Source organism: Cryptomeria japonica, chromosome 1 (assembly GCF_030272615.1).
Source record: "Cryptomeria japonica chromosome 1, Sugi_1.0, whole genome shotgun sequence".
In the NCBI taxonomy this organism is placed as follows: domain Eukaryota; kingdom Viridiplantae; phylum Streptophyta; class Pinopsida; order Cupressales; family Cupressaceae; genus Cryptomeria; species Cryptomeria japonica.
This window is the reverse complement of record NC_081405.1, coordinates 369,662,939-369,675,980: the sequence shown is the minus strand read 5'-3', so window position 1 is coordinate 369,675,980 and position 13,042 is coordinate 369,662,939. Positions and strand designations below refer to the sequence as shown.

The following is a 13,042-nucleotide window of genomic DNA, read 5'->3' as shown; positions in this document are numbered from 1 at the left end:
ATGATTGAATCCGTACTTACCGATTTGCTATTATAATTATATTACATGACCGATTGTATTTGTTATCGGTTTGTGTATGATTCCGATTGTGCTTATGAATCGGTTTGCAACCGATTAAGGTTAGTGATAGCCATCGGGTTTAGTCTAGAATCACGACTTTCTGAAGAAAGCCATCGGGTGTGTATACAAGTATTATGCGTCTTCCTTAGAAAGGATATATAGGAATAGAAAAAGGACGTGAATAATATACAGCAGGCAGATCATATTATTCAGAGAATTCATAGACACGTAAACTTGGCATATTGAAGAACACATAGCACATCGGTATACACACAGCAATATGAACCTATATAGTTACTCAGCTAATTCGAATATACATTCAACAGATCAAATTTGCATCTGCTCCTTATGGTTCGGATTTCATATATTCACATAGTCTCCACTGATATCAGATTGTGATCTAAGTACTCATAAAAATTGAAAATTACCTGCTTGCTAAAACTGATCAAAATTTAACAAGGTCAAGGCTAGAGATGTGCAAATGTTCATTTGCAACCATCACACTTCACTTGCTTCATTAAGGACTTTTTCAAGGAAGGAATTCCTCAAGTCAATGGATACTAGAAATCCAACTATTTCATTTTGTTAGACAGGATGCTTGAGGTTTGTAAGGCTTTACAATTAATGGTGGTTAATTCAAAGTGGGGTAGATGGTCAAAGGCAAGCACACCTAAAGGAAAAAGTGTGAAACCTAGCCATTTATGCGACCATTGATAACATGTTTGGGAAGATGAAGCAAACAATTCATTACAGGGATCCTACCTTGAAATTTTATGAGGAGCATCTAAGGCCCATTGTGATGCGATAGTGGAACACAACGAACATCCTACTTCACATGGCAGCCTATTCTCTAAATCCCAAATAATATGTAGCTAAGCCTGGAAGAGTGCCTCCACTTCATGATGAAGAGGTGAAAAAAGAGCTCATGAAGGCCCTTTGAAAATTGTACACTTAGGAAAAATTTGCTTTACTTCGCACACATGGCTTGCATTTGTCAATCTTTGTGGTCCAGCCTTGCACAAAACCAAAGGTAAGGATGGATAGAGCTACATTAGGAAGGAAAAAGTGTGAAACCTAGCCATTTATGAGACCATTGATAACATGTTTGGGAAGATGAAGCAAACAATTCATCACAGGGATTCTACTTTGAAATTTCATGAGGAGCATATAAAGCCCATTGTGATGCGATAGTGGAACACAATGAACATCCTACTTCACATGGCAGCCTATTCTCTAAATCCCAAATAATATGTAACTAAGCCTGGAAGAGTGCCTCCACTTCATGATGAAGAGGTGAAAAAAGAGCTCAAGAAGGCCCTTTGAAAATTGTACACTTATGAAAAATTTGGTTTACTTCGCACACATGGCTTGCATTTGTCAATCTTTGTGGTCCAGCCTTGCACAAAACCAAAGGCAAGGATGGATAGAGCTACATTAGGTTAAATTGACCCTATTGGATGGTAGATGTGGCATGGCAAGGATGCACTTAACTTGAGAATACTTGCCACTCATCTCCTCTCATATGTTGTTAGTTCCTTTACTACAAAGAGGAATCAGTCCACATATAGCTTCATCGAGTCAATCAAGAAGAACAACCCTAGCTCTAGACAATCAAAGAAGTTGGTGGCCATACATAGTGCCTTGCTGCTACAAGATCGACAATCCCCTCAATATTGCCAAACTCCAACCTCAAATTGGAATGTTGATCCAAAAGATGCTATACAAATTGATGAGGAGACACAAAAGGGATTTGTTGGTGTTCTATTGTTTGAGGCAGCCCCTCATAGTGGTAGTGACCCAGACTCAAGCTCCAATTTTGTTACAAACCTAACAAATGCATCTGCTGATTAGGGGCAGTCATATATTTTCTACATTTTTGTGATTTTATAGTTGAAACTTGCGGCCTTTGGTCATTTTGTTATAATTCTTATATAGCATGTATGCACATTGACATTGAAAGCATTTAAATTTTGTTAATTTGTTTGTCAATTCTCATGTGAAATCTCAATTCATGTCTGATGTTATGCATTAAACTTCTATAGTGTCTATGATGGATGCTTTGTCAAAATTATGATATGAATATTTGAAATGTCTTTATATTTTTTTTAATTTCCCTATTTTTTTAATAGTCGTCCCCTTAAAAATGTCCAAAAAAAAACCTCATACTACTAACACGTCCTGTCGTCCCCATCCTAGAAACTTGGGGGAGCCTATCATGGAAGTGGAAACATGTGCAAGCCACTATACAAAAATTGTTGGCATTGGATGTCAATGTAGCCAACCTTAAGGGGGGTCTTACCTATGAGGTTTGTAGAAGTCATAAGAGTCATAACTCTTCCCTTGATATGTTGGTTTAGCAAGTATAGCAGCTGATGGATCACAGACCCCTAGGTCTAAATAGAATTGCCAATATTCTATTTTTATTTTATCATTCTAATTATTAGACTCTTGTTTGTATGATTATAGACATAACAAAAAACTTGTCATAACAAGATACAAGTTGTAAGCTATCTCTGACATCATATGCCGCTAGATTATTGCAGAAACCATTCCATGCTTTTAAGAAGAAACTATTTACATGGAAACATCAATGTCACTTTCTGTAAGGAAATAACAGATCATTTCATTGCATGTTGTATGCGAAACTCATTTCTAACATGCTTTGCACAGAAAACAAAGGCGGATAATGTATTATTTTATAGCTCCCCTCTAAGTGTATTTACTACAACATGAATTTCTGTATTACAGGGCTATCTTGCTTTTTCAATCAGATCCTTTCAAAAAGTAAAATACAGGATCCTATGTTTCCTATGATGATTCTTTATAAATTCTGTCAAGCTAAGTTTCTAATCCAAAGATTATCCTGATAAAGTGTATTGATTGTGACGTTCTGTATAAAAATCCAAAGATTGTCCTGATAAAGTATCCTGATAAAGTGTCTTGATTGTGACGTCTTCTGTCAACTTTGTATAACTACATCTTGAATTCTGCCAAGCTAGACTTGCAGCAACTATTTCAATCAGCTCAAGACTATGACACATTGAAATGTTAAGCTTCCACTTGATTTTGCTAGTTCCGGTGAGAGTAGGGACTCTTTAGAATAGAGGTGAATCTTACACCTTTGGCATGCAAACTGCTCATTTATTTCCTAAACATAGAACATACAAAGCCAGAAACCAAGCATACTTACTATTGCTAGTTGTGGAGGACGGTTGGGATTTCTCATTTGCTCACGCAATTCATCAATGCTTCTATGACTCATGAATCGTTCTTCAAGCTTCGATGGAACAAATCTAACATGCGCCCCAAACAATAACTGTTCAGCTAACGGCCTTCTCTCTCCAAATCTGCCAAGGACTTCCCCTGTAAGACCTGGAAAGAATTCTGTATGCCTAAAAAGAACTGACATGGAGTTCTGTAGCATCGTCTCTATCAGAAAACATGCTACAACTATGGATATCAATATGCTTAAAACCAACGATCTTCGTTTCAAACTAAAACAACCACCATCACCTTTCTCTCCTTTACTTTTGAACAAATGAGATTTGCTCCTCCACCCAGACTGCATGCTATTACTGTCTGAATGTAACCCGTTTGAATCAGTTTTCTGGTTATCTGTGTGAGGAAACCGCTTTACGGGATATCCGCTTCCTCTAGCAAGAGATCCATCGCCCCTCCAAGCAGAGGATCCTAACTCTTGGGCACCAGCATCATTACCTTCCAACGGAGCTTCTCTGACCATGGTCGAATCAGGGGCATCCCCTCTTAAATCAGCTGGATTGAGACCCATCACTAAAACTAGATTAATTTTTCACTGATACCGCAGGCCTAAATTCGCCCCTGAAATAGATTCAACTGAGCTCATCACATAGCAAAGCCAAAAAACACATACACAAATGAATCCCACTTAGTGCTTGATTTAGCATTCAAAACTCCACTTAGGCCCGATCCAAACTTGCCTGGCTATGACAAAACCGCATTAAACGATCCTCTTTTAGCGCAGTAGCTTCTTGATCTAGCACACACCGTTTGATAAATCGCAAAGGCCCACACACCTTCTGATAGGTCTAGCTCCACTCAATGCAGAAAATGATCAAAACCTGTCTGACCTTGTTGTGCCCATTTGTTCCAATTGTCCAACCTAGTAAGACCAGCACTTGTACCCCACCTTGTGATAATCAAAAGGCATTTCACTAACCTAAAGTCGAGGTATATAATTCTTTTCTCAAATTACCCACCTATTTGATTAAAAATGCTATTTCACGAGGTAAATAGTCAGCAAAACCCACAGGTCAGCAAAACCCACAATACTCAATCGAGTCTGCTAACAAAGATTAGTTGAACTCTGCAGCAATCTCTGTTTCATCTCATTCCCACAATTCTGCAATATGTTTTCTCCTTGAACACATCGAATGCTCCAATTTATAGTGCATGATCTCGGAAACTTAGTGCCCCAAGAACCAATTAAAGAAATTTCTCGCTTAATGCAATATTTCGTGGAGTGAGATTTAACTGACCTTAAAATTTTGCTCAGCTATAGCAGTGTACTTACCCTGATTGTCTACGCGGCATTAGCTATCTACAAACATTTGATGTCTGGGTCATTGAAGCGACACATCGTAAAAAGAGAGCTCGCTCTTTATTTGCTTTAAACCACATCTGTTTCGGATCAACTAGCGTTCGTCTGCAAGAATTGAAAAAATGAAGATGGGTCTATCATATGTTTGTGGGCCAATGCAATTCGAAAACAAGAAGCGTGCTCGTGGATTTCAGTTTCAGTTTCAAGCAGGCTAACTTGATCAAACTGAAAGATTACAGGGAGACATTTCTAAAGAGCAAATTCCAACTAAGTAGTTTAAAGCCTCATGCTTGTCAACAGCTTGCACGCGTTTTAATTTGGCGTTCACCAAATTAAAACGGTATATGTTTACATTCCCAATTGAGTAGTTGAAAGAAAAGAAATGTATTACATAAATTAATTAAATAAACATGATATTAAATTTACCCTAGCCGATGGTTGAGATTGAGAATCCATGCTCAAATGCTATAAGAAATGTGTGGAATTCAAATAAATATTTCAAGTATATAGTATTAAATTTGTGAATGTGTAGATGGTGTAAAATGGTTAATTAATGTGGTAAGTTTGTAGAATCTATTAGATGGTAATCTTTAAATCAAAAAAAAAAAACTATTTAAAATTATAGGTCAATTTTATATTATAAAATCAAAAAGTATATTACAAAATTAAAAAAGATTTTACTTAATTGATCTTATGTGCCCAAAATCAATATAAAAGATTTAAAAATCTATAAAATTATTTTGCCTTGATGTTTGCATCTAAAAAAAAGATATTAGTGGTGTTGATAAGCATCTTAAAGGAGCTTGCTAGTCAAGGTGTATCCTCTCTTGGCCAAACCCTTAGGCACACCAACAACTTGTCAACTATAATCAAAGACAAAGAAATCATGCAATATGCCTAGTCATGTGTTATTGAAATGTTTGATGTTAAATGTTAGCACAATACTTTTCAAATGATTCATCTTGATGTGTGTAAGAAATGCTTGATTATTCCTAGATGATTCTAGTCAATTAGAGCTTGTCCTTTTTTGCAACACTCTTTAATACAATTTGAAATGTTTTGTGCTCAAGTTAACAAGTAATCACTAATTGGAAAGTGATAGCATTGGCCCAATTTAAAAAGTAGTGGAGTTGAAGTCATGTTATGGAATTGGACTAGGTTTGATTTTATGTTGTAGAATTGAACTGGTTTCAATTTCATGTTGTGAATTCAAACCAAGGCTTCATTCATGTCTGGGTATTCAACTAGGTTCAATTTTCATGTTGTGAATTCAAACCAAGGTGAGAAATAAGTAATCTATAAGTTCAATCTAGGTTTTTAGGTTGTAGGAAGTTAGGCTAGATGAAGACAAGTATTTTGCCAACGTTTACAATAAATATGCCATTTATATTCTAGTCATTGTATAAAAAAATAAATCAAGTCAGAGTAAGCCAAAATTAAATGGGAAAGTGTGAGGTATGCACTTTTCACCATCACATTTTCCCCCAAACTTGCTTGCGGACTACCATGAAGATACATTTTATACTAATAAAAGTGATATACACAAGAATATATCTTTAATGCATTCTTCTTGTAATGAGCACTCTACCTTGAAACATGCAAAAGTCAAATAAATTCAATGAGTGGCATCTAACAATCATTTAAAAGCTAGCACTAGCATAATTATTTAGCAATATCAACAATCTTGAAGTAGGTGCAAAAAATAAATGTAAACACGACATTAAGTCAGTCCTTTGATAAATAAAAGGATGAGGTAAATCCCTAGGTGGCTCATTGTAACCATGCTTTTAGTATCAACAAATTGTGTGGGACTTCTACAAGTCATTATAACCAAACAAAGTCAATGTACCATGTGGATCAAGCCACTTTAACTATGAGAATGTGATGTAGAACCGTTGGAGAATCATTGTAGCCATAATTATGAAACTAAAATAGCATGAAGTGTATTGCTCCAATCATAAAATATGAAGGAACATGAATGATAATATATACATCTTCAGTCGGTTGCATGTAAAGATGCAAAGAATTGGAAGAAAGGAGAAAATATATCATCATGGAAAACCTAACAATCATGAAACAAGTGTCATCGTTGACATTGTGTGGCACATATATAAGAAGAAAATGAGATGTAAATGTGAAAGTGCATAAAAGGAAATCAAGATAACCCTAATGTTGCCCCTAATGAGTAGAATGAAGAAGAAAATAATTATAAAGATAACATGTAAGCCCCAAGATATGCCATGTAAAATATAATATACAAGCATGTAAACATTATAAGTTATAATATAACAAATAAGAGTGCGGACATGTACATCTATGGGTAATGAAAGAGTGGGACTACATATGGTCAAGGGTGTCATAATGAGGGCACCTAGGTGAAGGATAGTGATTGTAAGAATAAATGGGCATATAAACATGTAAATCATCTAAATATTAGTGTTGAAACCAACAACCTCTATCCTAAAATCAATTGAAAATGAAACTACAAACTATTTAAACTACTTCCATATGAAAAACAATCAAAAGTAATAACAACACAAATACATAATATTAATTAGAACTTCTAAAGGTTTTCCATTTCCATCGATAATAATCAAACCAAATGTGTTTATGCCATACATAGAAATAATAATGAAGGACCCTAACTAATGAAGCTTAAATTTTCCTTTAAATTCTTCTTTGCATCTTAGTTATTAAGATTGGTATGGAGAACCAAATAACATATGAAAAACACGTTACATGATATTATTATTATGAGTATTGTTAGTTGTCTCATAAATCAACTAATGCATATACTCATAAATCATCTAATGCATATACTTTTGATTCTCATGAAGTGTCTCGATCGTGTGTAACATTTATTATATGTATGTAGTATTATAAATAATATCACAAAAGAATACACACACAAAGATGGAATATCTAAGTCATTAAGCATAATGGCTTTAGTACCACAAATGCATGAATTAGAAGTATACTTAATAAGAATGCAAATACTAAATTGTAATAAATCCATAAAGTAGGTGCAAACTATGTATACCACTTGGTGTCATGTTTGTCTATTGTAATGTTTTTTTTTTTTGTTTATGTTATCATGCTTGTCCTAATTTTATATTTATAAAGGATGTTTTTAGGATTCATTAATTAAATTGAATTAAATCTTGTACTAATAAGATTATATGATGAAATTATAATTGAAATCCTAATATTAAAATAATTGATTATATAATATTGGTTTATTTTTTTATGCTTGATCTATTGTTATGTATTGGGTATATGTATGTAATGTTTAACTTGAATGTGTAGGTACAAGTAAATTCCTAATGGTGGTTGATCATAGACACTTTGTCCATTTATGTTTACCTATCTTACTCATCTAAGAGTAAATGATAAGATGGATGTGTAAAACTAGTTAACAATATCCAAATCATGTGTGATCTTGAATATTTATAATACTAGCCCAAAAACTTGGTCACGTTCTTACGTATTTTTAGTTATTCTCCTAGGTGCATTTTAGTTGCTACAAGAGAAATTTCTTTAATGGCTTAGTGAATGCTAGAATGCATTCAAAGTGTCTAAGGAGACTCTTAAAAATAAATAAAGGAAAAGTTTTTCCAAAAATGTAATTTATATTTTTATTATAAAAATAATTTGGGATTCATTGTATGTCTTAGGATTGTTCCTAACTTGCCAAAAATGGGAACATTAACTTCTAAGTTAGATATTTCAAAGTGACATGAGATATTATATTTGAAATTATATGTTGGCTAAAAGTGAGTTGTGTTTGCGAAAGAGAGAAAAATAAAATGAGATAATTGATTTGGGTTTCAGCTTATGGCAAAATGTGAGTTTTCTTTTCATTATATTCTTCATTATGCAAAAAGAACTATTTTAGGAAGAATGGAAGAGCAAAAGGGAGTGTTTATATTCTTCATTATGCAAAAAGAACTATTTTAGATATCTGATCGCACTGAATAGCCTTTGATCGCTCTAAATGCAAGGTGATAAAAATAAAGTGAATTCAACCTTTTATCCTCCAAGAAAAACCCTAATCTTTCATTGACATCAATGACTTCCGATGAAAGATACCAGATCTCGAACAAAACATATCCATGTCGGATAAGCATCTCCAATGTCTGGAACATCTTCCAGAACCTCTTCTCGGGGCATATGCAACATCTTCATGAATTTTTCCTACCCCTAAGGCATCTGCCTCAATTGCTGGATTAGCTACCTGTCGGTGCAGGAGCAACCTCCTCTACTAGATAAGTAACTGGTGCATTCCCATCTGCTGATTGATCTTCAGTCTTCCTAACCCATCTATGATTATGATCTTGCCAGATTTCATTAACCTTCTCTTTCCCTTTCTCATTTGATCCTCCATTACCAATCGGTGGATTTATGCTTCTACAAAATTTAGCAATATGTCCAACCTCATTACATGCATAACATGTAACATTGTTCCTTTGAATTGCTTTGCTAAAACTGGTATAATTGCTTGACCTACACTGATTAGCCATATGTCAAAATTTTCCACATGCATAGAATTTAACATTCTTTATGCAATCTTCTGTTTATGACCATACTTATTAAATTTAGAACATTGATCGGGAGTAGAATCAAGGTTCTGATTTGCTCTGTTTCTACATTGCCTAGCCATGTGACCAAATCTATTGCAAACAAAACATATACCATTAAATTTATAAGCATTAAAATTCCTTACCGGTGCCTTATGGTTTTGATCTTCATTAGCAGTACCAAAACTCTGTCCTTGCTCAAATCCAAGTCCACTGGAATCTCCAATCTGCCTTTGGCTCTTCAATAGCTCATCTAGTTGTGTTGAACTAATCTTGAATTTCTCTTTGTACTCACTTGCAGTAGTTAGATCTTCTCTCGAATTATCATTTGTCTCTCAAGCTCTTGTTTATTACTCTCGGATTGTACTAAATCAGTTCTCAACATATCATTCTCATGAACCAACCTACCACATTCTTCAAATTTGTTCTTCAGAGATACAACAAGATTTTCTTCCTTTTTCTTCTGGTCTTCAATCTCCTTAGACATTCTCATAGTTATAGCTCACATTTCATTTCTCACAACCATGTCCTCCTGACTCAATTTTTGACACTGTTCCTTAAGTGCATCTTTCTCTTCATCATCTTGATTTTGCAAAAGTTCCTTCCTCCTAGCTTGAACAGATGATAACCTCTCCTGTAGGACAAGAATGAATTCCTTAGCAAAATTCAATTCATCTTGTAGCTTTAAGTTCTTCAACCTTTCAGCATCATAATCTTCAAGTGCCATCTCAAGTTGGTTTTCCAAACCCATATCCATGGATTCCAGATCCAAGATGCTTCTCAAGTTGTTAAACTTCCTCCAAGGCACAAGGCTCTGATACCAATTGTTGGAATCCAATAACACTGAGAAAGGGGGGGGGGTGAATCAATGTTATACCAAAAAGATCAATTTTAACCTTATTAAAATATGCATACGCCAACTGGTATACCGGTATATACAAAATTGAAAGAAGTAAAGCAAGCAATAAGCCAATCACATAAATGAGAACCATAACACACATAATTATAAGTGGAAGACCTCAAAGAGGAAAAACCACGATGAGATTTGTGACCCACAATATCAATCCATTGGCCATATGAAGAGATATTACAAAATATAAGGGGCCTACACTTGCAAGAAGGCTTACAACCTAAAGCACATTGCTTAATCACAAAAGGAGCCTCACTAAGTACATATAAGTCCAAACTACAATCCAGAGAAGTGTTGAACTACAAAAGATAGCATCTTCTATGCCAGAATACAGTTCTGGTTAAGCTCTATCTATTTCGGTCTAAAACCCTAAACCCTTTACCGAAATAACCCTTACATAAATATCCTCACATACATAATCTCTCTGATATATTTCACATCATATCACATCCACATCTCCATTACATTTCCATTCCCATATCTATATCAAAATGATCTAATCCATCTGACTTATATACCCTATACAACTTATCATGCCTTATGTTGGCTTACAAAGATAATTACAATATCAATATACATGTCAGCTAGATAACATAAATACATGAATATCAAAAACAATTGCAGATGTTGGATCCAAGAGATGTCGGCCTCCAATACCAATAACCATATTCTAAACCTTGTTGGCTTGCATTGTCGGTGACCAAAGAAATCCTTCTATCATGTCGGTGTCAGTGTCTGTGAAGTGCCTATCGGTACACAACTAAACCAAAATATGAAGCCAGAATAAGATACCATGTAGCCATCATTGACAACATAGTGAAACCAACCAATTGAGTGTCAATTTCCAACATAAAGAAGTGTATAGCAAATTGTTAATGTGTAGGAAAGGGATATGAAAATGGGATGGAATGTGTGGATGGATAAGGGACTTAAGCAAACAAACCATGGCAAGGTATAATATAGCATGAATAGGAAATGATGGTGGAATAATGATGCATGCCCATATACTAGTCTAGTTTCGTGCTACACATGAGGCCTGTTTACCTATTTTTCATCATGAAACTTGCCCAAGGCACCACAAGGAGTGGTTTCCACCATTGGATGAATTTATTTCTCTTGCTATTTTTCACATTTAAAAAAAAAATAGTGTTTTTTTTGTCTTATTTTGATATTTGGAAGACAAGTCGTACTAAATGGATTAAGCATAAAGGTCCTTGAGATGAAAAATATTCATAGTGTAATGCCCTAAAAATGGTCACTTAAACCATGGACCCCTAAATATCGACAACATCACCAAGGTCCTAACCAAAGGCAATTAAATCAACTTTCAACACACAATTAATTAATTCTTTAATCATCAAATGTCACATGGCAAGTGAATTATTCTATACTAATTAAATATTTATTTAATTAATTAAATCATTCCAAGAAAATTATTTTGATCAATTATCCTATTTAATTTATTAAATATCCTAGCATATTTAATTAATTAATAAATTTTCCATTTAATCATAAAAAATAATTAATTTATTACAAAAGAGGAATCAATATTGCAAAGCAAGAGTTAAATTGAAAATAAAATAAAAGAATTGAATTGAGAGAGAAATCAAACTTGAGATATTATTTATTTTTCTAAATTGAGAACTTGAAATCAGAAAAGCAATTAATTGAATTATTAATCATTCTCTAAAATTGGAACTCAAAGCTTTTGAGAAAAGAAGTTCAATTGCATTGAAAAGACTTTTTTTCTTGAATAAATCAAATAAATCACATGGAATTAATTGAATTTTGTCTCCAATGCAAACTCAAACTTATAATCTAAATGCATTTCAATTAAACTATAATTAGAATCTATTTCAAGGTTAACTGAATCTGATTTCTCAATTATTTCATTTATCCTAAATTGTGCTTTTTCTTGAATAATCTCAACCGTTCATTGCTAATTGATCTTGACCATTGGTCTCTCTTGTGATTCTATTTAAATTCGACCTTCATCTCTCATTCAAAACACCTTGGAGATTTATTGTTATTATGTAGTTTTTGCTCTGGAGTCATCGAAGATATTGTGCTTGCTTTTTGAGATTATTGCATCTTAGTTTAGCTTTTTTGCATATTTAGTTCAATTATGATTGCTTGAATTCATTTAACTTACTATTCATCCATCTAGCATTAATCTTGCATCCATTTAGCTTAATATCATGCTCATATAGATTAAATCCTTCGTCTTGGTGTAGTCTAGTCACTGTTATTACCTATACAAATCTGAGAGCAAGTCTATACTCGCATCTTTTATAGGGCAATTGGTCGATTTGTGATGGTTTTATTATTCATGCTTATATCTGTCTAACCATACATGTAATGACTTAATTGAAGTGTTGTGTCTTACAACTTGCAGATACTTCTTCTACTTTTCACATGCCACATCTCTGGCACCCACCGTGGGGCAGAAGACTACATTTTCGACCTCAAGACTAACTTTTTTTTATTTTTCAAATTTTCGTCCATACAATTATTGTGAAATATCGTACGAGTTTTCCCACAGTGTCGAACGACAAACTGCAAGTATCGTATGATCTCGTATGAGTCGGTGAGAATAGTCGTACGGTATTCTGTGATTTGGGGTTAAAAGCAAATTTCTTTTTTTTTAGGTTTTCTTATTCAATATTTATCATACTAACGCTAACCCTGGCTTGTTGTTTGTCTGTCTGAGGAATTTTTACAGCCTAATTAGTTTGCAGAATGCTTATCGAAGAATATGTTTGTCAAACAAAAACAATATGACTTTTGATTCGTTGTCTTTGCAGGTTGCTTGAGGAGATTCGAGTAAACATTATGTATTCTTTTCATTTTTAGGCACCTAAATTGCTATTTGGTCAATGAACAATATTGTCTTTCGTGTTTTAAGAAAATTCTGAG

At 34.1% G+C, this 13,042-nt stretch overlaps 1 protein-coding gene across 1 annotated transcript in view; it reads right to left on the bottom strand.

Annotated features, from left to right (window-relative positions):
• Positions 1-4,965, bottom strand: part of LOC131069107 (uncharacterized) — a 98,970-nt gene extending 94,005 nt beyond the window's left edge. Inside the window, exons 1-2 of the mRNA XM_059218142.1 lie at positions 4,020-4,965; positions 3,251-3,900 (exon numbers count right to left, since the gene is read on the bottom strand). Of these exons, the coding sequence (XP_059074125.1) occupies positions 3,251-3,850 (600 nt within the window). The 5' untranslated portion in view covers positions 3,851-3,900; positions 4,020-4,965. The remainder of the gene's footprint in view (positions 1-3,250; positions 3,901-4,019) is intronic.
• Positions 4,966-13,042: the final 8,077 nt, after the last annotated feature.